The 26969-nt window shown below is 41.5% G+C and overlaps 1 protein-coding gene and 2 long non-coding RNA genes across 4 annotated transcripts in view; 2 read left to right on the top strand and 1 right to left on the bottom strand.

Moving 5' to 3' along the window:
• LOC122459430 overlaps positions 1-26969 on the top strand; it is a 124197-nt gene that overhangs the window by 11989 nt on the left and 85239 nt on the right. The window lies entirely within an intron of this gene.
• Positions 13695-26969, top strand: part of LOC122459431 — a 35592-nt gene continuing 22317 nt past the window's right edge. Inside the window, exons 1-2 of the long non-coding RNA XR_006280135.1 lie at positions 13695-13746; positions 23425-23543. This is a non-coding gene — a long non-coding RNA (uncharacterized LOC122459431). The remainder of the gene's footprint in view (positions 13747-23424; positions 23544-26969) is intronic.
• WDR64 (WD repeat domain 64) overlaps positions 14431-26969 on the bottom strand; it is a 146420-nt gene continuing 133881 nt past the window's right edge. The window contains 6 exon segments of the mRNA XM_038395210.2: positions 14431-14610; positions 16320-16427; positions 17309-17389; positions 20235-20334; positions 23326-23514; positions 24392-24501. Coding sequence (XP_038251138.2) covers positions 14503-14610; positions 16320-16427; positions 17309-17389; positions 20235-20334; positions 23326-23514; positions 24392-24501 — 696 coding nt within the window. The 3' untranslated portion in view covers positions 14431-14502.

The raw sequence follows: 26969 nt of genomic DNA, 5'->3' as shown, positions 1-26969 counted from the left end.
ACTTTACAGAGGTGCTTCTTTTACTTTTTTTTCCCCCTTTATAATAATGTTCTGGTTTTTTTTAAGAATCTGATTGGTTTTAGTGTCCTAAAAACCCAGGGATTTGGTCTGTGCTCACCTGTACCAATTGGTGAGGCTATTATTCTCAAGTATCCCCAGGAAAGGGGGTGAAGAGGTTTGGGGGAATATTTTGGGGAACAAGAACTCCAAGTGGTTCTTTTCCTTGAATCTTTGTCTAACTCACTTGGTGGTGGCAGCAAATATCATCCAAGGACAAGAAGGGATTTGTGTCTTGGGGAAGTTTTAATCTAAGCTGGTAGAAATAAGTTTAGGGGGTCTTTCATGTGGGTTCCCACATCTGTACCCCAAAGTTCAGGGTGGGGAAGGAACCCTGACAAAAGGTCTGGTAAACATGCCTTATAATGGGAGGTGTTTTGATCACACTGTACAAGGATCTACATGGCTAAGAGATTTCTGATAGGGGATCCCTCTTTAGCAGGAAAAGGCATAAGAAGCTGAAGCTAGGCAAATTCAGAGTAAAAATGAGGCATACCTTTTTTTAACACATAGTAATTAACCATTGGAACATAGTGGATTCTCTGTCACCTGAAGTCTATAAACAAGACTTGATGTCTTTCTAAGAGATAGACTATAGCTCAAACAGAAATTACTGGGTTAGGTTATTTGGTCTAGGTCATGCAGAAGGTCAGACTAAAGGATCATAATGGTCCTTTTTGGCCTTAATCTATTAATTTTTTGATCAAGGTATAAAATAAAATGTAGTGTCTTGTCCACTTTTGATTAAGTTCCTACAACATGTTTCTTAAGGAAATGGATGTTTAATCTGGGATCTTGGACCATATTTATTTTTGAGCAGTTCTAATTTTCCCTGTAGTGTCTTTAGATATGGTAAAAGTCATTTATGGCCCATAGCGTGCCATTATGTTTTAAGCAGAACTCCTCGCTAATTTCAGTGGAGATTACTAAACGCAACACAGCCCTTGTTATTTTATAGTGTTGTTAAACAGGTGCTGTATTTCATGCCAAAGGTAGTGAACGCTGTGCAGCTCATAAAGCACTTTAGGATGAAAGGTGCTATATTAATGTAAGATATTATTTCTGGTGCCAGAAAAGGGCTGGGCTTGCTTTTTAGATAGAAAAAGAGGATATTACACAAGAAAAATTTTACCACAAAATATTTTAATATTGCTGTGCTACAGGGGAGTAAAGGAGGCTGGAATTTTGATTTTAAAACAGTACCTAGTTTAATAGTTTTTTAACTCTCAACACTATTCATTGGGTTATCAGTTTTAGAACTTGGCTTCAGGGTACAATCATCTGAGGACAGGAAAGCTATTTCGTAGGTTTACGCTCATCCTGCAATGGTGGTGGGTAAGACATTTAATTAACACAAAAATCAACTACAGATGGCTAATAGAGTTGCTCTCTAATCTGTCCTCTTCAGCTATCATATTGGTTTCAAACAGCCAGCCACATGCAAGGGCATAAACAGTAGTTTTGAGCACCCAAAAATGTGCTATGCACTTCACAAAATAAGCCCCATGGAGCTTACAATTTAAAATTGACAGAACGGTGAGGGTCATAAATAGAAAAGATGGGTGTGGAGGGGAAAGGAGGACTGTTGCTCAGTGGGGCATGTACACAACTTGAAGTCTCCATTAGCCTTTCTTTAAACATGCCTAAGATTCTGTAGATATGGCTTGTAATATATACAGTAAAGCAAATAAAGCCATTGGGGTCAAATACTGATCTCAATTACATTGGTGTGAATCTATGGATTTACGTGAATGTAATTAAGGTCAGCATCTGTCCTATAAATCTGACTGTACTAGGGGAAGTAAAGGAATTTTAGTCTGTCAATAGATTCATAGATACTAAAGTCAGAAGGGACCACTCTGATCATCTAGTCCGACCTCCTGCACAGCGCAGGCCACAGAATGTCACCCACCACTCCTATGAAAAACCTCACCCATGTCTGAGCTATTGAAGTCCTCAAATCATGATTCAAAACTTCAAGGAGCAGAGAAGCCTCTCTCCAGTCAACCATGCCCCATGCTACAAAGGAAGGCAAAAAAAACCTCTAGGGCCTCTCCAATCTGCCCTGGAGGAAAACTCCCTCCCGACCCCAAACATGGCAATTAGCTAAACCCTGAGCACATGGGCAAGATTCACCAGCCAGATACCCAGGAAAGAGTTTGATAGTAAATCAGATCCCATCCATCTAATATCCCATCTCAGGGGATTTGGCCTATTTACCCTTAATATTTAAAGATCAATTACTTACCAAAATCCCATTATCCCATCATACCATCTCCTCCATAAACTTATCGAGTAGAATCTTAAAACCAGATAGATCTTTTGCCCCCACTGCTTCCCTTGGAAGGTTATTCCAAAACTTCACTCCTCTGACGGTTAAAAACCTTCGTCTGATTTCAAGTCTAAACTTCCTGGTGGCCAGTTTATACCCATTTGTTCTTGTGTCCACATTGATGCTGAGCTTAAATAATTCCTCTCCCTCTCCTGTATTTATCCCTCTGATATATTTATAGAGAGCAATCATATCTCCCCTCAACCTTCTTTTAGTTAGGCTAAACAAGCCAAGCTCCTTAAGTCTCCTTTCATAAGACAAGTTTTCCATTCCTCAGATCATCCTAGTAGCCCTTCTCTGTACCTGCTCCAGTTTGAATTCATCCTTTTTAAACATGGGAGACCAGAACTGCACACAGTATTCTAGGTGAGGTCTCATCAGTGCCTTGTATAACGGTACTAAAACCTCCTTATCCCTACTGGAAATGCCTCTCCTGATGCATCCCAAAACCGCATTAGCTTTTTTCACAGCCATATCACACTGGCAGCTCATAGTCATCCTATGATCAACCAATACTCCAAGGTCCTTCTCCTCTTCCGTTACTTCTAATTGATGCGTCCCCAACTTATAACTAAAATTCTTGTTATTAATCCCTAAATGCATAACCTTACACTTCTCACTATTAAATTTCATCCTATTACTATTACTCCAGTTTACAAGGTCATCCAGATCCTCCTGTATAATATCCCGATCCTTCTCCGAATTGGCAATACCTCCCAGCTTTGTATCATCTGCAAACTTTATTAGCACACTCCCACTTTTTGTGCCAAGGTCAGTAACAAAAAGATTAAATAAGATTGGTCCCAAAACCGATCCCTGAGGAACTCCACTGGTAGCCTCCCTCCAACCTGACAGTTCGCCTTTCAGTAGGACCCGTTGCAGTCTCCCCTTTAACCAATTCCTTATCCACCTTCTGATGTTCATATTGATCCCCATCTTCTCCAATTTAACTAATAATTCCCCATGTGGCATGGTATCAAATGCCTTACTGAAATCTAGGTAAATTAGATCCACTGCATTTCCTTTATCTAAAAAATCTGTTACTTTTTCAAAAAAGGAGATTAGATTGGTTTGGCACGATTTACCTTTTGTAAAACCATGTTGTATTTTGTCCCATTTACCATTGACTTCAATGTCCTTAACTAATTTCTCCTTCAAAATTTTTTCCAGGACCTTGCATACTACAGATGTCAAACTAACTGGCCTGTAGTTAGCCAGATCACTTTTTTTCCTTTCTTAAAAATACGAACTATATTAGCAATTCTCCAATCATTCGGTACTATTCCCGAGTTTACAGATTCATTAAAAATTCTTGCTAATGGGCTTGCAATTTCAGGTGCCAATTCCTTTAATATTCTTGGATGAAGATTATCTGGGCCCCCCGATTTAGTCCCATTAAGCTGTTTCAGTTTCGCTTCTACCTCTGATATGGTAATATCTACCTCTATATCCTCCTTCCCATTTGTCATGCTACCATTATCCCCAAGATCCTCTTTAGCCTTATTAAAGACTGAGGCAAAGTATTTGTTTAGATATTGGGCCATGCCTAGATTATCTTTAACCTCCGCTCCATCCTCAGTGTTAAGTGTCCCCACTTCTTCCTTCATAGTTTTCTTCTTATTTATATGGCTATAGAACCTTTTACTATTGGTTTTAATTCCCTTTGCAAGGTCCAACTCTACTCGACTTTTAGCCTCTCTCACTTTATCCCTACATCTTCTGACCTCAATTAGGTAGCTTTCCTTGCTGATCCCTCCCATCTTCCACTCCCTGTATGCTTTCTGCTTCTTCATAATCACCTCTCTAAGATGCTTGCTCATCCAGCTTGGTCTACAACTCCTTCCTATGAATTTTTTCCCCTTTCTTGGGATACAAGCTTCCGATAGCTTCTGCAGTTTTGATTTAAAGTAATCCCAGGCCTCCTCTACCTTTAGATCCATAAGTTCTTCAGTCCAATCCACTTCCCTAACTAATTTCCTTAATTTTTGAAAGTCAGCCCTTTTGAAATCAAAAACCCTAGTTGCAGATTTATTTTTGTTAATCCTTCCATTTAGTTTGAACTGAATTAGCTCATGATCACTTGAGCCAAGATTGTCCCCTACAACCATTTCTTCTATGAGGTCCTCGCTACTCACCAAAATTAAATCTAAAATGGCATCCCCTCTAGTCAGTTCAGCAACTACTTGATGAAGGAATCTATCAGCTATCGCATCTAGGAAAATCTGAGCCCTATTATTATTACTAGCACTGGTCCTCCAGTCTATATCTGGGAAGTTAAAGTCTCCCATGATCACACAGTTTCCATTAGTATTTACTTGATTAAAGACATTAAAAAGGGCTCTATCCATATCCAAATTAGATCCCGGAGGTCTATAGCACACCCCAAGCACTATCGTAGGAGAGGCTTTACTAGTTTTCTTCCCCAATGTAATTTTTGCCCAGACGGACTGTCTTATCCATTGCATCGCTTCTTATTTCTTTACATTCTAACTCATCATTGATATACAATGCTACTCCACCCCCTTTACCTTTGTTTCTGTCTTTCCTAAAGAGCACATACCCTTCAATACCTGTAGTCCAGTCATGACTACTATTCCACCATGTTTCTGTTATCCCTATAATATCTGGTTTCACTTCCTGCACCAGTAGCTCTAGTTCCTCCATTTTGTTACCTAGACTCCTCGCATTGGTGTACAAACATCTTAATTTTTGCTGTTTGGCCTCGTTCACATTTTGTACCCTATTAGGCACAGTCATTCTACAGCCAGTGTAACCTATTAGACTAGTATCCACACCGCCCTCGCTCCTTATATACATTCTCCTACCCATGGCTGTATCCTTTCTTACTTCATCTTCTTCCCTCTCAATGCTAAAATCTGGCGTGGAGATTTTCTGGACATCTCCCATCCATCTCCCCCCAATTCCTAGTTTAAAGCTCTCTTTATCAGTTGTGCCAGCCTCGATCCTAGAAGTCTATTTCCTTCCCTACTCAGATGAAGTCCATCCCGAGAGAACTGACCTCTGTCCATGAATGCCTCCCAGTGGCCATACATCCCAAAGCCCTCCTTGTAGCACCACTGCCTAAGCCATCTGTTGACAATCATAATCTTGTCAGACCTCTGTTGCCCTTCTCTAGGAACAGGAAGGATCCCGCTAAAGATCACCTGAGCCTCAATTTCCTTAAGTGTCTTCCCCAGCCTAGCATAGTCTCCCTTGATACTTTCCAGTGAGAATCTGGCTGTATCATTTGTTCCCACATGAAGGATAATTAGGGGATTCTTTCCCACTCCCTTGAGGATCCTTTTCAACCTCAGGTCTACATCCCATATCTTAGCACCCGGAAGACAGCACACCCTTCTATTCTCAGGATCAGCTCTAGTTACAGGCCTGTCTATTCTTCTCAATAAAGAGTCCCCGATCATATAGACCTGCCTTTTCCTGGTAACAGTGCTATTCTCCAGTCTCTCCCCTGTTCCCTCTGGCTGCAAGTTCTTTCCATTCCTATTTTCCCTTATAATCCTCTTCAACCCATCCTGTGTCCTCCTGGGGCTCATATTTGGTGTAGTCTCCCTTGACTCTTCCGCTTTTTCTATAGGGCTAGCCTCTCTTCTTTTCTTCCTTACCCTTCCACCTTCAGCGACTACCTGCTGAGCCCCTTCTTCATTTTCCAACTCTGCAAACCTGTTCCTAAGCTCTATTTCTCCTTTACTAGCCCGTCTTTTCCTCTGCCTGGTTCTTTGAGTCACATGTTTCCACTGACCACTTACCTCATCCAGTCTCCCCTCAAAATTCCCCAGCCCTGCTTCCATCTGCGAGTCTGAGCTTTTCCCTTCAGATACCTCATATCTTTGCTCCATCATCTGCTCAAACCCCTTCCTAAACTCAACCAGACTTTCCACCTGCATCTCCAAGCCTCAGATCTTTTCCTCCATCAGCTCTATCAGACGGCATTTCATGCAGACAAAACTCTTACCGGTTCCCCCCTCCAGGATCATGTACATACCACAGCTTCCACATCCAGTCATCCTCAATGTGTCTTTCACTGCAGGAGTCACTCCCACAGCTGCCTCTGTATCTGTCATCTCCTTCCCACCTAAATCCTGTTAATCTGGGAAACACAAGCCACACCAAAAAGACCACCCCCCCCCCCAGCAAAAGCAAACCCCAAACAAGCACCACAATACAAACTCCCACTCAAACTCCCCTGTTCAGAGCTCTGTTTGCTAGCTCCTGTGCCGCTGCCTGACTGGCTGGCTACCTTTATAGGGCCCCTAGTCAGAAGCCCCACCCCCTAGGCAGGGCTCAGCTGCTCTCTCAGCACAAAGCCCCACCCCCTAATCAGGCTCAGCTGCTCTCCCAGCACAAAACCCCTACACACACAAATACAAATACAAATCAATAGGTCTGGTTATCCTCACCAAAGATAATTTTTGGTATTACTGGGTTATTTCAAGTATAAGAGGGGTAGCCATGTTAGTCTGTATCCACAAAAACAAGGAGGAAACCAGTGGCATCTTAAAGACTAACAGATTTATTTGGGTATAAGCTTCTGTGGGTTAAAAAAAAAAAACCCAAAGAATCTGAAGTGGTGGGCTTTTTTACCAATGGAAGCTTATGCTCAAATAAATCTGTTAGTCTTGAAGGTGTTGCCAGACTCCTCGTTGTTTTTGTGGGTTATTTCAGTTATTGGTCAGCAGCCTGGTGGATGAGCCAGGTAGCATTAACAAACAAATCCTTAGGGGTTTCTTTTTTAATCTCTCTAATTAACATATACACAGATTGCAATTTCTGGGTCAGCTGAAAATAATGGCCTGACGTTTTCTAGGAATGTAGTCAAAGATTAGTCATAAAGAGGGAGCCAAAGAAAGAGCATATGCACCATCCTGTCCTGACCATATAAACCCAGATAGCTTCTGATCAACCCATTTCACATTATCTTAGCCTATTTATCATCTTTCCTCTAGCCTCTTATGTCTGCTGGTGAATCTGGCAGTTGATTCCATGCACTAAACAGTTTTTCTGCATGAAAAGTTTTTCTGACTTGGTTGGCTTGCTCCACAAACTTGTCTGTAATTCATCACTGCCCAAAGTTATACAGTGACTTGAAACATCCTTAAGTTAGGTTTAATAGGATCAGTAATAAAGATCAAGAAGCCAACTTGCCCTTCAAAATCTACACTTATCTGAAGCTAAAATAGATCTGACCCTAAATTTGTCTTCCTAATCTCAGAAGACCAGATTCAACCATGCAAGTGCAACTCACATGGAGGTTAATGGGAGCTACACCTTACGCAAGAACTGAGTTTGGCTCAGACCTCTGGTAATAGAAGTTGTATTTGAACAGGAGCCACTGCTAAAATCTCCTGATTTGAATTGTGTATTGATACTATTAAAAAGAGCATTTACTTTTCATTGGAAGTGCTGGATTGGCTGCCTGGAATAGCAAAATACCCTCTTTGGCTGTAGAACAGGTATAGCAGTTATATAAGCATCCCATAAAGGGGTGAGACCCATCTCTCACAAGCGCCTCCGTGGTCAAACACGTGGTGCCTGCAGTTGTCAATTTTTCAGTTTATGGTGCCCCGTCGGCCACTGCTCAGGCAGGTCTTCGGTGACTCAGCTCTCCAGCCAAGTCATCCACAGTCTATATGCAAACAAAACAAACCCCTTCTGGAGTACACTGTCCAAATGGACCTATCGCCTGTAGCCCTCCCTGGGCTCAGACCCTTCACAGTCCAACAGGGCCCACCATGGTATCCCTCCATTGGCAACATCTCTGTAGCCTTCCCTAGGCTCCAATCCTCAGTCTGCCCAACAGGGCCTCTCAGTACCCCAGTTAGCCAATTTACATGCAAAGGTGCCTGCTCAGGGGTGGAGCAGCACCCCTCAAGGCTCTCCACCTGCCCTTAAGTCCTCTGACCCAACTCTCCAGCTGGATCAGCCTCAGTACAGCCCCCTTTAATGGGTAACAGTTCCATATACAGTCCCTTCCCTGAGCCTGTCTAAACTCCCTTCTCTTAGGGCACAGCCATCTCCCCAATGGCTATTGGGGGGAACCCAGGCTCACCCACTACTCTAGGTCCCAGCCCAGCAACCTTCTAAGTTGTAGCCACATGCCACATCTCTTTAAACTGCTTTTCCCTGGACCACTTTCCTGTAACCAATCTTAGTTGAGTCCTGGCAATCAGCAGGAAGCTATTCCCTCACTTCCCTTTTGCCTGACAACAACTAACTGTCTTAGCCCCTGCAGCTAGCCTCTTGCTCCCCCAGTCCCTGCAAGCAGACGGGGCCCAGCAGGCTCATATATAAGGAGCTGCCAGGGCATGATTGGCTGCTTCCCCTGCAGCCTCACTCATTGGCTGCTTGGAGAACCTCTCTCCTGCTCCTTTCCTGAGATGGGTGTGGCAAGACTTTGAGGCCTCCAAAGAACTCTACCTCTAACAATGACCCTGCAGCATCAGCCCCCCAATTCCTGATTTTCCTATAGGCATGCCCTCCATCACTAACACTAAAGAGCAGCACTGGGCTTTGCTTTCAGTAGCAGAAGGTGTGCTGCCTAGGTCTTCTGAGATTATCGCTGTCAGGTTGTTCAGATGCAGCAGCTAATGGAGGCAGGCTTTGGGGAATGCAGCCACTGGAAGAGGGGCAAAGAAGCCAAAGTAGTAATAAGCAGGGGGACCATGTCAGCTCCATATCCCCTGTCAGTAGACTCACATGTTCAGGCTAGTTCCTTATTCCCGGAGTTGATAGATGGCAGAATACATAAGTAACATTTCAGCCCCCTTTTTAAGGCAGTTCTCTGAAAAATTTTCAAAGATACACTGTATATGAGAGAGTGAGAGACTGACTCGCTCTGGACAAGAATACACAATCAGGATGAAACTATTTGTGATTTGACATACCACACTGACTGATATGGAGAATCACTGACTGCAAGTGCATTTCTTTGTTTAGATTTCATAAAATGCCTAACCCCCACCTTTGTAGGGAAAAGCAATGTTGGAATTGGTCAGGTTTGGAATGTCAGTGAAGGAAGATTGATCTATGCAGAGACAATATTTGACATGTTTAAACTCAGCTGCCAAGGAAGAATATATAACAAAGGAAAGCGTTCAACAGAATTTGACTCATGTAAGTGGAGGCACTCTACCCTAAAAAGCAAATCAAACCAGAGGAAAGCAGTTAGGAATATAATTCAATCCAAAAAGGCAATCAGTCTAGATATATTATACCTTGAATTCTGATAGGATACTACTTTTACTACAGATAAATTGTGATGGTGAAATTTATTCCAGCACTGGAAGAAACTATCAAGGTTCAGATACATTTATATAAGCAACATTATGGAATGAAACCATAGTTTAAGAGTGCAAGTTACAGTTGTGTGATGCATTAGTTTTCTTTATAAAAATGCCTAGGTTAGGCAGCATCCCACTTAGCATGATGGCTTTTGTGAATTCCATTCTGAGATGCCCATCTAACCTAGCACTGAACTCGGACTTTGTGACTCCCAGTGATTTTCTAGGCACCCAAGTTCCTTTGTGAATCTAGCCATCAGTGCCTCAGTTCCCCACCAGAAAAATGGGGACAATAGTACTTCTCAACTTCACCAGAGTGTTGTGAGGAGAAATACATTAAATACTCAGATGCTACAATGATAGGGGCCATATAAGTACCTAAGATATACAGGCCAATCTATCAATTCTACTACATATTAATAATATAGACTATTCCAAGGGGAAATTAAAGAGAACATATAGATATAGGCAAGGCCCCATGTATCATTCCACAAGACATCCTAAGTATTGCAGCAGACCAGTGTTAAATTTGGTGGAAAATTAGGAATTATAGAATTATGTCTGATTGATCACAAAAATCATTCAGTACAGGCATATTATTGACACTGTATGTCTACTTTGCTTTCTATGTCTTGGTTGAGACAAAAAGAAAAGGAGTACCCGTGGCACCTTAGAGACTAACAAATTTATTAGAGCATAAGCTTTCGTGAGCTACTTCATCTGTAGCTCACAAAAGCTTATGCTCTAATAAATTTGTTAGTCTCTTAGGTGCCACGGGTACTCCTTTTCTTTTTGCGAATACAGACTAACACGGCTGCTACTCTGAAACCTGTCATTATGCATTGGTTGAGACAGTGCAGATGATGGGTTCATCTTCTTCACTTGCTCCTACAAACAGGATAGTAAAGGATGATAACAGATGTTACACACTGTGGTTCACTTAGACTCTCCCAGCCTTGAGCGCTAGACTTGATCAACAAACACAGAACCAACATTAGTCAGTATCCAACAATGCAAATGGGTGACACACAAAGACATGCTAGTATGGTACAAGCATTCCCTAGTTACCAGTCTACATGAACAGTCTTATTCCAAAGGTGAACAGCTAATCTAGACCTTGTCTCAGTTGGGTTAAGAGTTTCATAGCTCTGAACCATTCTTGTTGTGATCATCTCCGTGTCTATCTTTATGAGCTCAATTGCTTTCTTGGTAGCACAAAGCATAACAGACACAGTACATTTTAGTCTAGTAACACAATATATAAAATATATGGAAATCAAACTTGCTTTATTATCACTGGTGCTGGAACTAGGAGTGCTGTCACACCTCCTGGCTTGAGGTAGTAATAACACTAAATACATTATTTCCATGGTTTCCATAGAATCATAGACTATCAGGGTTGGAAGGGACCTCAGGTGATCATCTAGTCCAATCCCTGCTCAAAGCAGGACCAATCCCCAACTAAATCATTCCAGCCAGGGCTTTGTCAAGCCTGACCTTAAAACCTCTTAGGAAGGAGATTCCACCACCTCCCCAGGTAACCCATTCCAGTGCTTCACCACCCTCCTAGTGAAAAAGTTTTTCCTAATATTCAACCTAAAGCTCCCCCACTGCAACTTGAGACCATTACTCTCTTTCTGTCATCTGGTACCACTGAGAACAGTCTAGATCCATCCTCTTTGGAACCCCCTTTCAGGTAGTTGAAAGCAGCTATCGAATCCCCCCTCATTCTTCTCTTCCACAGACTAAATAAGCCCAGTTCCCTTAGCATCCCCTTATAAATCATGTGCTCCAGCCCCCAATCATTTTTTTTGCCCTCCGCTGGACTCATTCCAATTTTTCCACATCCTTCTTGTAGTGTAGGGCCCAAAACTGGACACAGTACTCCAGATGAGGCCTCACCAATGCTGAAGAGAGGGGAAATGGTCACATCCCTCAATCTGCTGGCAATGCTCCTACTTATACAGCCCAAAATGCTGTTAGCCTTCTTCGCAAAAAGGGCACACTGTTGTCTCATATCCAGCTTCTCATCCACTGTAACCTCTAGGTCCTTTTCTGCATCATCAGTATCCCCACTATAAAAATTGTTCCAGCACCCCTTTATTGTTACTCTTTAGCATTAAACTTTCTATGAAACAATGAAAAACCTCCCCCATTGTCCTCTCTTTTCTTCCCCTTCCTCCATTCATTATCTTCCTTGATACTCTTGTCTTTCTGTTTGCCCTCAAGTTAATCTTTTAAAATAATTGTTTTCCTATCTCCTTACATCTTCCTTCTCTTTCATTCCCTGCACTGTGTTCCCCTCAGTTTACTCATCCTTCTCTGGGCTCCTTCCCTCAAGACCCACTCTGTTCTTCCCCAACAAAATCATGAAGTAGCCAGGTCATCTTTGTACTACATTCCCCATAATCCTGTTGTGGGCATGTCAGTGTCTACAGAACGGCCAGCTAAGGCCAGCCCCTTAACTATGCACTCCGAAAAGTAGAGAACTTCTGAAATACAGGACACTGCATGGACACACACACACTGCAGCAGTTCAAGGTTGCCCCAAGCTCCATTAGGAATTGAAGTAAGCCCAGGTTAATAAATGTGAGAAGGATAGCATTGGCACACCAGTGCCCAGGAGTGAATCTCATTATTAAGTCAGGGAGGAGGAAAAATGTTTGGAAAGTCACTAGTGTGTTATGGGCCCTATCAGAATACAAATATTAAATGATAAAGTACCTGTGGTACTGGACACAGATGGTTAAGCCTTAAATTGAATTCTTCACACAGCTTAATTTTATGACAAATAACTGGATTGTTACCACAATCATGAATAAAATTCAGTTGTGGCTGCTGTCATGTCTTTCCCCAGTTTTATTTTCTTTTATACTTAACTTTATGTACAAGAACCTCAGCAATCCACCCTAATTGCAGAAGCATGTTGCAAATTAGCATGCAAACCGCCATGACAGTAGCTGATGGTCTCTTAGTAATGTTCTGCAGTATAGGATATACTGGAAAGGAAGTTTTAGTAAGTGCTGCATTTAGATGATATGTTTTCATTAAATCTTTGCTGAGAAGCGGAGGTGCGAGAGATAGATTTATGTCAGTTACTGGATTTGCAAAAGAGAAAAATGAAAGTTAGTGAGATTCTACTATATTATCTAAATTTTATTCAACTTTTGGTTCTCACCCCTGCATACCTAACTTGGGGGAAACTGATGAAGTTAAGGGGAGTTTTCCCTCAGTACGCATCACAGGATTATGGTCTTAAAATAAAAATAAACCAAGTTTTCTCTAAGAGTACATGGTAAAAAAAAAGCCTCAAATGATGCACACACACCCATTATCATAATACAACTATATAATAATGCAGAATACTTAGACCCACATGTACTTTAAAAAAATCACATCACCTGTTTGCAAATGACTGATACGAGAACAAACTATTTTTGGTGACTCCATGCAGTGGCAGGGTGCTAGTGTTGCTTACGCTAAGAGTGTTTCCCTGGATCTGAGACTGGAAAAAGGGATTTCCAGGATACAGGTGTGATGGGTTGGACCCCCCTTCTGGGATGCCACCTGATGTATTTGGGGTCTCACTGAGCCTGCCTGGTCCACCAGCCTGGGCTCCCTCACCTGGTCCTGCTGTGCATGCACGTCTCTCTCTCTCTCCCTTTCCCTCTGTCCCCCCCGCCCCCTCCCCCGAGTGTAAATCCAAATTATATTGTCTTGTGCTGTAGAGAGGTCTATACAGCGTAAGCTCATGAAATTTGCCCCCCTCTCTCACTGTGGAGGAAGATATGCACAGCTTTTTGCACCCCCAGTTATGAAGTGTACAAACTGGATTTTAGAAAAAAAAAAGTTTAACTACAAAAGGTAAATTTTATATGATTATAAGGGATAGCAAACAGAACAAAGCACATTACTGAGCAAATAAAACAAAACACAAACTAGGCTTAATATATTAAATAAATTGGCTACAAATAGTAATTTCTCACCCTAAATGTTGTTTTATGCAGGTTGTGGAGTTTCTTGAAAGTAAACTGCACTGCTTGCTGCATAGAGTTTCAGGTATTCCTTTTCACAGGCCAGACCCTTTCTTAGCCTAGGTCCCATTCCTTCTCCCTAGGTCAGTCTACGGTGTTTCATCCTGGGTGGGAATTCAATGAATAACCTGCAACCTTGATTGATTCACTTCCCAGCCTTAAATAGGATTTACATATGACTTTTTCCCCCCAGTCCGACCCCCACCCCATCCTTGTGGAAAATACCAGTAGTCCAAGATGCAACCCAGTTTCAGATGACATGATCACATGACCCTACAATGTCAAAGCAGCAACCCAGGAAGCTTCTCAGGAGGGCGGGAGATTAGTATCTTCAAAATCTTATTGTTCTCCCTAATGGCCCATTCAAGCTGATTGCCTACTGTCTGGTGGGAATTCCCCAGATGCAAACTCTTTTGCAATTGATATAGAGCTAATATTCCTAACTTCGGATACAGAAATGATACACACATACAAATAGGATAAACATATTCAGTAAATCATAACCTTTCCAATGATAACTTACATGACCCATCTTGCAAAAAATACCTTTTAGTTATGCCATATTCATATAATAAGCATATTTCTATGAAGAATATGGGGTGTGATGTGACAACAGGAGCTACTGATACATGAATTAACACAATATTGCTGGAGCGTTGGAAATAAAGAACACAGTTGGACACAGAGACCGTGCTTGTCTGCTTACCAGTAACAATTACTTTGACTACGTATGATTTGCAGTGATCTCAAGGTTTATTTTTGATAACAGCAGTGGCAGTTTTTAGGGTTTTGCACCTTGGAAGGAAATGGAGATGGCAAAGGACTGGATCACATTTGCCGCTGTAGCCTGGCTATTTTTTGCACTTCTTCTCTTGGATAAACGTGATGGCTGTAAGACAAAGCAGAGCATTTAGCTACATATGTTAATCCTTGCTAGTGTATGTGCTGAGTGAGCTCTATACAGTTCTATCCTCTACTGAAAATATTTCTTACTGTGAAAATAATCAGACATGGTAAAAAAGATAAATTTTAAAATGACTTTTTGGAAGTTCTCCACTTTGACTTAGGAGGAAACAAAACAAGAGTTATTCAAAAGGAAATCTCTTTGTTACATTGTCTTTTCTAGGACATATCATGATGTTTATTTCAATACCTGTTCAGCTTAATTTTCTGTGCTATTTACATATTATAAACCACAACTCCATGACATCTCCTGGGTGTCATCAACAAGTTCAGTCCAAAGTTTAACACATCATCTTTATCACAGCCATGATAATAGTCCTGGATCCTGCTCCCATTTAACTTAAGGAAAGTATTGCCATTGACTTGAATGTCATTAGAATTGGTCCCAAAAGCTTACTGATATATACATTATGTGCCAATTCTTGCAAGCCCTCATATGCAGAGCTTCCAATGATTTCAACAGGAGTTCCAGGTGCTGACTGTTAAAAGACTGGACCCCAATTACCTCATTCAAAGTGGAAACCTAGAAAGGGCTACAAGCTCACGGGGATTAAACTCCTGCAATTTCAGAAGTTGTCACCTCTAGGAAGAGGGGGCTTTAGGAGTCAGAATGCGAAAGGCCAAATCCTGCCAATCATACGGTATGTCTACACTGAGCTGGTGATATAATTTCCAGTTCGTGTAGACATCCCATCCCATCAGACACCTCTGATCGAACTAACATGTTAAAAATAGAATTGTAGTTACAGTGACACAAGCAGCAGGATAGGCTAGCCATCCAAGTACAATCCCATCTGAAACCCTAGATATGTACTCGGAGTATCTAACCCCTCCTACTGCTCTCCCTGCTGTGCCTACACTTCCATTTTTAGTATGTTAGCTTGAGCAGAGTCATGGAGGAGGGGGAAGAAGAAGTTGTTCCAGGTATGGACCATTTCTGAGAAAAAAGTAGTTTTTAGATTAACATTGCTAAATAGTTTATGTTTACTTCTCTCTAAATATAAATATATAAGAGAGATTGGGTGATCCCATGATTTCTGCCACTTTGAGTAGCATTTCAAACAGCAAATGAAAATTTGCCCTTTTTGATCATTTTGGGTTCCAATGCAGATCTGAAATCATAAGAATGGATTTGGATCCATGTGTTTGAATATGAACCACTTGAGAGTGCAGATTTCATTGTTCTGGTTTCGTCTTATCTCTAAACAGAAGGAGAAATACCTGTTGTCCAGCAATTATACATGGTACCTCCATCAACAACTGATTGGCTTTATTGGGTTTGATTTGCTGTATGTATGGTAAATTATTTGTCTAGATAACCTGATTGTTTTGTATGGAGCTGATATATCAGAAAGGGTGCAGCCTGACATGACATGAAACAACTGGAGATGATAGGATGTTACATTAAATATTTCTGGTATAGATGGGCCTAACACAAATCCCCAGATCTGAATGTCCTTACACTTTGGACAAGCTTGTATCGGTCATAGTCAGACCTATTTCTAGTTTCAGGTAGCTAAAAATTAATTTCTGTGTATTCACATCAATTGAATGGAAAGAGGAAAGAAATGTATACAATGGTAAGGATGGGCAAACATTCTGGGGCTAAAGTGAAGAAATTGCTAATCCACTTACCTCATAAAATCTATGATGCTTAATCCTTTTGAAGATCGTGTCCACTGAGTCTTGCTTCTCTTTTGACCCCAACTGGTGGAGAGCGTTGTGACTTGTTAGACTGAGAACCTTTGAAAAGTAATTTAGAGCAGTGTAGTTACAGAATAGCCTCCTATGAGCACACCAGTTTGTACTGATAACTAACGGCCTGTATAACAAAGTGTTTCTAAGACTTTTAGCTCACTAAACCAACAACATCTGATTCTGATTTCACACTCTCATAAAAATCCAGTGGATATCTCTTGACTTCAACTCAATTTCCCCCAATTCATAGAAAGGGGAGTTCAGAATCAGTCCCCCCTTGTATTATTTTTTTCTTTCTGTAAGAAAGCAGGCTGCAAATTTCCAAAGCACATTAGTTGAAAATGGAAGATCATCATGTGTGCCAGATTGGCTGAATGCTCTTTACCAGCTCTCTGAATACTCTCCCATCAGCTGGGAGCAGATGTACAGCTATGTGACTGAGCAGAATTTGGGCCTGTATCTCTAATGCAGTTGTTTATATAAATAGTAAGCCAATTAAACTGGAATGAAAAGTCCCATGCAGGTTTAGCATTTGTATGCTCAGTGGGATATGGTATTAGCATATATTGCCCAACGCCTTGTGCAAATAGAAGCAATGGTCATTGGACTGGTTGAAAGAAAAAAGATTGAGCATAAATTTAAGGTCATGAGCTTTGATAGGAGAAGTACAAGGCTGAAAGACTCACCTAGCAGAATGGTCTTTTGATCAGTCTTCTCAAGAGGTGCCCTGTTATCATGCTAACTACCGTTGAATGGAGATGGATAGGGAGTAATTCAAGCCAAGTCAAAAGAAATTAAATTGAGAAGCAGACAGTTTATAATAGCAAGTCACAGGGTTTGCGATTTTAAAAATTTTCTAATTTTAACAGTTTTTGCTATATCAATGACAATGCTTGAGTTATAAAAGCAGATGAACTTGAACTTACCCTGTATATAGGTATAGACCCAAACACAACACCAGCCTCTTTGTTTCCTGACTTGAAACTTTCCAAAGGTTGTCTGTTAATCTTAAAAATAGAAAACAGAGTCAACATATTTCCAGTTATAGGCAACAGCAAGATAGTAGAGATCACATCTAGTGGAGTTTCCATAAATCTGCATAGATGACATTTACTCCATATTACTAAAGAAAAAAAAATCACATCACATGTAAAAAAAAGTTGGGTTTGTGTCCAGTTGTGTTTCTGTGCCGTATATAAAAATAGCCTGGGAGGTTTTTGTCCAAAAATTGGGGGATGGGGTTCTGCTTGTTTTATAGTGAATGGAGAGTTGACCGAACTAAACCGAGAGCTGAGCCAACAAGTTGGAGGGAAAGGGTGGACTTTTAGTCAGATTATTTAAAACTATTTGAAAACATATTTAACTCCAATGCCTCATGAACACCTGGAACCTGGGAAATACGGACATGCCATTCCAGATATTGCAAAAGTTTTATTTAAACTGATTTTTCAAAACCCTTCAGGCATTCTTTATACAAAACGTAAATATGCTAACGAGGGCATAAGCTCAATTTAAAAAAAATAATGTTTAGGTCAGTTTTAACAGTATGTGTGGTTGGGGGATGTTGCTAAAGGAGGGCTGAGTTCTAACCCCAGTCACCATGGGATGATGGGCTGGGAACTCCCAGGGGACCCCAGTCCCAACTGACAGTGTCATTGCAGAGCAGTCAGGTGGGAAATCTCTTTGCGCATGCAACCCTTCACTCTTCCACTGCCTATCAGGAAAAAAAAAATATGTGGAACAAAATGACATTTCTGCTGTATGTTGATGGAAAGTCCAAATTTGTACAAATGTTGGATGTACTTTGATCATTCATCCATGCAAAAATATGACTGCCAAAACCTACCTAGGTTATTAGATTCTATGTATTTGAGAGTGGAGGTCAATAGCCTTATATGATATAGTACTGATTTCCCACTAGGAACACAATTTATGATCATGCAATAGGGAAAAAATTATCTAAAAATGAAATACTGTCAGGTTTTCATAAAACACTGAAATATGAGTTTTCTGCAAAATCAAATTGCATTTTAAAGAAAGTCCCTAATTACATTTTATATTAATCCTCTTTTATAGCATCCTCTGGTAGATAATTTAAGTGCACATGCAATTGTTATAGTTTAAGAGGATTCACATCCTCAGAATTTAAAAAGTCCCTCATTAATTTCTTCCCATATATCTCAGATTTGACTTCTAGACTTCTTAGCTTCAGCACTGGTAGCATCACAGAATTAATGTTAATTCACTGAGGTGCGTAAATGTGATTTGAAAGTGCCTATGCAGACCTTTAGGTACTTACACACACCTTGAAGGATATGCAAATATGCTGAGATGGATTTACATGGTCCCCTACAGAATAACACATTGCTTACACAAAATTTACACAATTTCACATTGCTCTCCCCCTCTACTGTACCTAAAGCTGCAGTACAATAGATTTGGGTTCTAATCACTAATAGTTCCTCGCTTTGTAGGGAACATTCGACTATCCCACAAAAGCCACATGCATTCCCTTTGATGTAATATCAGGCAATAGGGAAAAATTATGTCTGGAGTCCATGACCAACATAGCTTAATGGGAACATATTTTGCAGCCTTTGGGGTTAAAGTGGCAGAATACCTCAGCCACATGGTTGTCATCACCCTGAAGTAAACCACACACTCCTATCATGGGGCCAGGAGGAGTAAGACCCAACCATGCCACTTTTAGAATCCCAGTGAACAGGGACTAGAAGAAAGGAGGAGCTGGCTGTCAACCTAGGGAAACATGCATCAAAGAGGATCATATCATCCTCATCCCATCCTTATTACACCAGGGGCAGGGAGAGTGGAGTAGCTGACCATGAACAATAGTGCTGTCTTGTCCCAGACAATCTCTTACATTCTGCTGCTGTAGTTGCCAGAAAGATTTTTGCTCTGCCAGAGGCAGCTCGTGTAGATAATTATATCAGTTTTGTTGGCTACATTAAGGTAATGGCTGGCTGTACAGGTGGGAACACAATATCAGGAATTTCAGGAGGATGGCAGGAAGTCCATTCCCCAGCTTGCTTCTCTCAGCCATCCTGGCATTGGAGAACAGGAATGCTACTTCACTGAGGGGTAGAGAGGAGCTCACATAGCAAAAGGCCACTTAGCTCTCACTGGATTGGCTCTTTTTGGTTTTGCCTTTCCAGTACACCTTGCAGGGAGAGGAGACAATCTGGCCCAAAGGCAACATGTACCAAGCTAGACAGAGGAGCATGTATAATGCACTTCTACTCAGCTAGAGTTCTGCAAAATGTTCAGATTTTAGATCTCATTAAAACCTTGAAGCGAGGACCAGGCATAAAAAGAGATTTACCAGCGTTCTCACCTACCTTTCAAGCAAATCTGTGATATTTAGGGTTTGCAGGTCTTAGTATATGCGCAACGTACCTCAGGTGGCACATGACCAGAATTCAAAGAATTTGGTATGCTGGTTGGATCATTTATTTTCCTGGGCCAGGTACTGATGGGGAGTGCGACGTGAACATGGATCCATGCCCCCCAGGGTTTGCACTCAGTTGAACTTTCCAAGTTTGTATTGAAACCCTATGAAACTTCAAATTTCGAAGGGTTTGCACTGGAACCATGTTTTATGTGGTTTTGATACAAACTAGGGAAGTTCAACCAAATATACTCAGACTTGATACTTGGAAGTGTGAAACCATGTGAATTGAAACCCAACAGATAGCTTGCACAAACCCCTTTGATTATTTCTATCCTTTTCTACAGAACAGGCCTTGGGCATTTGTTCTGGGCTATTTTCCAAATGTAAACATTTACCAGAATATTTCATAAAAGAAATACAATTGATTATGTCTCTTCAGCTACCTTAGGAGAAGCTAGGGCTTTGAAAAACTTGAAATCCTGATCCACTTCGAAGGGTCTAGGCTTTTTTGAAAGCAAGGATGATTTGGTCAATGATTTCCACCTGTTCACAAGAGATAGGAAGAAAAAACCTAATGTCTATAAAAAGAGAGCAGCATGCAGTATCACACACTTAATTAGCTTAGAAATACAATTTGAATTATAATTCATTCTATATCTTTGCATAATAAAATTTAATGTAGATGTTTGATAAATGTCATGAGATGTTACTTAACACTTCACCAATCCAGGTGGGATTCATTTTCTTTCACTGTTTGTTCACAGATGTTTGCACCATCTTCAGGCTAGTATGTTTATGTATGGATCAGCAGTTATCAAGACTAAGCTCCAATACACTGTATCACAATGACTCAACATTATTTTCCATCTAGAACATAGTGACAGTATGCCAGGTTCTAGGCATGTGTAATGGTAATGGTCCTCTCTTGGGTGCATGGCCTAGCGGTCACAGCTACAACTCCTGACTGCCAAGGGGGTTGTGGGGAGGGGACTCCACTGGGTTTCGACCCAGCGCCCTTTGGGCTACCAGTAGTCTGGCAACCAAGGCTGCTTAAGACTGTCGTCCCTGGGCCTCTTCCTCTTCTCCACCCCCCTGAGGTCAGCTTAGTCCAAGGCTTTTCCCTGTGAGGAAACCCAAACCACAATAAGTAAAGGAGGTTACCAAAGTCCAAGGCCCACAGGATACTTCCCTCTCTAGTTGTCTCAAGGAGGGCCCCTTTGGGCAGCTGTGTCAGAGTCTTAGGTTTCCCTTTGCTCTGCTGGAGCGGTGGGCTATGGGTCTGCTCACCTCCAGCCCTGCCATCCAAATGAGCTAGTTCCCTTCCTTTTAATTCCTTCAGCAGATGGAGCTTTCGCTGCAGGTGTGGTGGGGCAGGGCCCGGCTGAGCCCCAAATAATCCCTTAATCCTTTGTTGCCCAGTGTGGGGTTTGTACACCCCGTCACAGCATGGCAATGCAGAGCTTTTCTGCTGATTCAACCGGTTGCCAGACTAGGTGGGCCTCAGCACAAGTTATAAGGAGAAAACATGTAGGGCTAGATCCTCAACTAGTGTATCAGTTTAGCCCCATTTACAATTAATGTAGTCATGTTGATTTATACTAGCTAAGGATCTATATTCTGTCATTCCACTGTTGAGAAGAGTTGAGACAAATGTACACAGAACGCTACTCACTGAAATTCTTCAGCAAGTCAATGGAGCCCTAGCTACTTACACCAGCTGGGAATCTGGCCCAGTGTTTGCAAATGTTTATTTGAATTCGGATAGTCTGCTCGGTTCAATCACGTTTGGACCCTTTTTATGTGTATGAACATTTGAGAAACATCTATTCCTTGTATGGATACTGTTATTTTGATTCATTATTTGAAACTTTTAAAACAGCATAATGAATGAGGAAGAGTAATTATTCAATAAGGAAGCAGAAATAATACATATGGATTAAGTGACCCAGAAGCTATTTCAGCTATTACAAATAGGGAAAAATGTGCCAAAAATATAGTCTTCCGGAGAAATATTTGCAAACAAAAATAGTTTAGCCATGTAATAATGTACTTGCAATAGTTAATTCAGACCAATCTTATTACTGCAGTGTACTCTGTCTACATGGTGTTATATTAACTGGCCACTCTAGCCTCATCTAGCACAGCAGGTCTACACTGCAAACAAAAACCTGCAGCCACCAAGTCTTAGTGCCTGGGTCAATTGACTTGATCTTGTGCCCTGTATTCAACACCGCCTAAGGGCCCAATCCTGTCAACATTGCCAGGCATAGTTCTTTATTCATGAGTTACTGAACTGACTTCAGTAGGACCATTCACCCTGGGAAGCATTGTTCTTACTGGTAAGTGTTAGCAGGATACAGCCCTACACTTCGGACCTTACAGCAGCATAGCTGTACCGCTACAGCTGTGCCACTGTAAGGTCTCCCTGATGGCTGCTCTTTGCCGGCAGGAGAGCGCTCTCCTGCTGGCATAATTAAAACCATCCTCAACAAGTGACTTTAGCTATGTCACCAAGAGAGCTTTTCCTGCCAACATAGCACTGTCCACACCAACGCTTTTGTCAGTGAAACTTATGTCGGTCAGGGAGGTGTTTTTTTCACATCCCTGACCAACAAAAGTTTTACTGACAAAAGAGCTAGTGTAGACAAAGCCTAAATGATTATGGTCATTAATACTGAAGCATTCCCAAAAAGGCTTTGGCAAATATATAACCTAAAAAGTGAATAGGATGCTGTACTGCACGCCAGACATGTTGTTTAAGTGTTAATCACTTCAGAAGTCTAAGCAACTTTTGTCATTTGATTTCTGCACATGCAAAGGTCACTATTTCAGCCAACACACTGGGGATTGAACCTGAGCTAAAAGTATGAGCTGCCACAGTTTGAGCTAAATCACTGAAGCTGGGCTGAGACATATTCACGTCCCCTGTGGATTGCCACAGACAGGGACCTGTAACCCATCCCTCACCAGTGGTTACATAACATTCATGCCAACTTTGAAGCTCTCAGCTTTGAATTATGAGCATACACCAGAAAATACAGGAAAAATGCACTTTTATTCTACACCCCCATTCCTCAACAATTAAGCTAGTTTTGCTTTAACTTTTAGAAGGCTTCATCTTTGTGTTGAGATCAGGTAAGAAAAAGTTTTATCTTGAAACTATTTGTTTTTTAGAAGGTTCAGTCACCTTGCGGGGGTAAGAGGGAAACAATTTCCCAAACTGAACAAGAGTGTTCATTAAATTCATACATTCTGATTAACTTTAGTGATTATCTAATTATCACAGCAGAGAATTAGTAATTAGAATTCTAGGGCGCCAGTCCTGGCTCTGCCGCTTGCTCTATGACTTTGAGTAAGTCACTTAACCACTATGCCTTAGTTTACTCCTCTGTACAATGGGGATACAGTCTAACTCACGGAGTATTGTAAAACTTGTTTGCAAAGTACACATCCTCAGATGAAAGGTTTTCTAAAAGTGTGATGTGTTTGTTAATAGTCCCTAATGCACATGTAAATAAATGTTTATGAGCTTACTTCTTCCTGTCCAGTATTAGAGGATATTCAAACTTCTGCTTCTTTTCCATGTACTTGCTGTCTTCTTTGATTATAATGGGAAATTCATTAACATCACAGGGCAAAATCAAATCACTGGATTCAGATAATTCAAACACCCTGCGCTGTCCGAAGTAACCAATATAGTGTCCATTTGGTGCGTGACAGAGCCTAGAGGTGCAGAAGGAGAGATGGAAAAGGTGGGTACATTTAGAAACTGAAAGTGAAGTGCCTTTAGAACAATATTATGTAATTTAATAACCCCTGACCAGTGTAGTAGACTAGTTATAAGACAATATCAGAGTTAAGATTGAGAGTACATAGCAAAGTAAATTAAGGCTAGAAAAACCTTAAAAGATTAATTAAAAACCAAGACATTCAGCGCCAAGGCTAAAATTAAATCTAAAAATATGAAAGTTTGGAACTGAAGAGATAAGGCACTTCAAACAACCTCAACTGTCTCTGTAGAGAGATGCTGCCACCAAATGATTTTTACATGTCAAATTTCCTGGATTTGTTAATTTGTTTCAAAAACTTGAAGTTTACTTTTTTGTTAAGAGCAAATTGCATAATGAGCTATAAAACATTTTTCTTTAGCCAGGAAATTGCTATGATTTAATCTGCAAGATATCACATATGGGGCAAAATAACCTGGCATACTAATTTGACAAGCACCTGCACAAAGTTAAAATGGGATCTAAAAAAGAGCTCATTTCTAGAATGATAGGGCCTTTCTTTATTTGCTCAATTTCACACAATTGGTAGAAAAACTTAACTGTCCATCTCTGGACATTTTGAGAGACTGGTGGGGTTCAAACAAACAAACAAAAAGTATCTGAGACCTCGGGGGGGGGAGGGAGGAAGAAGAGTGGACGTATTATGTGTAAAGCTAAGCTGTGCACATGCAGAACTGATTTTTTCCTCACCAAAACAGATACCTAAAATTATTTCAGTTCTGAGCTAGACAAAAGTCAGGCAAAAAAGGGGAGCTCTGGGAAAAGAGAATCCATAAGTTAAAATCAATAACAAATGTTAGCCATGTCTGTACCTGACAGAACCATCCACAGAAGCCGTCACTACCAGGTTTTTCTCCTCCTCATAGAATAGGCTGACCACTTTGGTGGAATGAGCTCGCCAGTAGAGCTGCTGCTTTATTTGCTGAGGGGAGGAAAGCAAAACAAAACAAAACCTATCGCTGACCACATTGCAGTCTGCTATGCACTCTAACATTGTTATCACTACAGTGTCCTTATAAAGCAAGCTGTCATCAGACTCAAAAGAAGTGAGGTTATGATAGCCCTTAAAACAGGCTGAAGGCAGTGTGCATGAAGACACGAGGCTAAATTCATCCCTAGTTTAACTCCATTGAACACAATGGAGTTATGCCAGGGACATTTTACTTTTGTTCTTCATGTTGTCCGCAGTCTGAAATAGACAATTCAGACCAAAAGGATAGACTTACTCTTTGTAGATGGGAAGAAACAGGGCTGGCCTTACCATGAGGCGAACTGAGGCGGCCGCCTCAGGTGCCAGACTGTGGTAGGGGCACCACTAGAACCCAGAGTATAGAAAATTATGTCTGCTGCTGGTGCATATGTACTCTCTCTGCTCTAGATGCACAGAGATGGTGGAGTGCTGTGCTGGAGGAAGGAGGGCACAAGAGACATAACAGGCAGGTAGGAGAAAAGGTAACAGGGAATAGCAGAAAGCAGCAGGAGCTGCAGGGAGAGGGAGGAGGAGGAGCCTCTTATGTACCTCTCTAGTACCCCCAGGAACCTGGACTGATTAACATCAGCTTCTCAAGGAGCTTCCTGTTTCCTGCTGCTTCCCTGAACCCACTTGAGGGGAACATGCAGTCAACTGAAGTAGTAGGAACCAGTTAGCCCTTAAGACGCTGATCTCTTCCCTCCCTCAGGCCCTGCTACTAGCCTGCTTATTTGTCCCCTTCTGAGTGTTGAGAGCCACTATTGCTGGCACAGAACATCAGTCATGAGTGAAAGAAGAAAATGCCCCTCTGGGGCAGCATTCAGAAAAAGAAAGAAAGCAAAGGACGCTTTTCTATCTAAGCAGGAAGGAGCTCTCCTGAGATATGTAGACACAAATGTTCATGGTGAGCCTTCTGGCCCTAGTGAGGATGTGAGTGGTGAGGAGATGCCTGATCTTCCAGTTAGTCAGAGTGCAGGAGACCTGGCAGCTACTTCAGCATCCATATCTCCATCTCAAATGGATGTAACCATGCACATTCCTGAAGAAAAGTATAGATCAGAGAAGAGTATGGTGGAGGCGCAAGAAACAGCTGCTGCTGAGTTTAGTTCCTTAAGTCTAGACAATCCAGGACTGTGGACCCACTTGAGCAGTAGCCTGAGGGACTTCCTTGTCCATCCAACACATTACTGGCCTGAAATCTCCAATGGTGACAAAGTGGAGAGGCCATGGCTTATGTACACAAAAACCCAGAATGCTGCATACTGTTTTTGTTGCAAACTCTTCCAGTCCAATGTTCCAGCCACGTTGGGTTCTATAGGAACCAAGGACTGGAAAAATCTGTCTAGAAATCTGGCATGCCATGAGAAGGCAGCAAATCACCAGAAAGCATTCCATAGGTGGAAAGAGCTTGAGATGAGACTGAGGTTAAAGGCCACCATAGATGATCAGCATCAAGAGAAGATTGCATCAGTCTCTTTACTGGCAAAATGTTCTGAAAAGGCTCATTGCCATTGTGAGAATGCTTGCTACCCACAACCTAGCACTGCGTGCACTTCAGATCAGCTGTATGTGCCAAACAATGGAAACTTCCTTCAAATTGTGGAGCTGATGGCTGAGTTTGATGCTATACTCCAGAAGCATCTAAGAAGAGTGACCAAGAAATGTACACACACCACTACCTTGGAAAAACAATTCAAAATGAGATAATACAGTTACTGGCAACAACAGTCAAACAGAAAATGGTGGCAGATCTGAAGTCAGCAAGGTATTACTTTGTTATTCTGAACTGCACACCTGACATCAGCCATACGAAACAAATTACTTTAATGGTGCATTTTGTAACAACAACAGAACCTAGGGAAAACGTCCCTGCAATGGTGACTGTCAAAGAGCATTTTCTAGAATTGATTGACATTGATGATACTACAGAAGCTGGTATGACAAATGTGCTTCTTCAAGCTGAAGTTAATAAAAACACATCTATGCTCCACAGTGACACAGGGGAGGCTGGTCAGCCTTGCAACCATCTCAATAGAGCATGAGTGCTGGTCCAGACTGTGGACCTTCAGGAAGCAGTTCAAACGTTTGCAACCAAGAAGGCACGGAGAGCACCACTTTGATTATTCAAACAGATAAAAATGCCAGCGTTTATTATGCAGACAAGAAAAGTTACATTTGCAGTTCAGGCGTTTGAAAGTGAAGTGTTACTTAAAATTTTTGAACAAGGCATTTTAAGTTGTTAGTTCTCCTTTATTGGGGTAGGTAGTAGAGTAGTACCATGAGAGGAGCAGAACAGGAAGAAGGCAGAATTGAGTCCTTTCAAAGTTTTGGCCCAAGCGAGGGGACATGGGGGTGTCATTTGAGCTCCCCACCTCAGGTGCCAAAATGTTGTGGGCCGGTCCTGGGAAGAAAGTGGACTG

This window comes from Dermochelys coriacea, chromosome 3 (genome assembly GCF_009764565.3).
Source record: "Dermochelys coriacea isolate rDerCor1 chromosome 3, rDerCor1.pri.v4, whole genome shotgun sequence".
NCBI lineage: Eukaryota > Metazoa > Chordata > Testudines > Dermochelyidae > Dermochelys > Dermochelys coriacea.
This window is presented reverse-complemented; position numbering and strand designations above follow the sequence as displayed.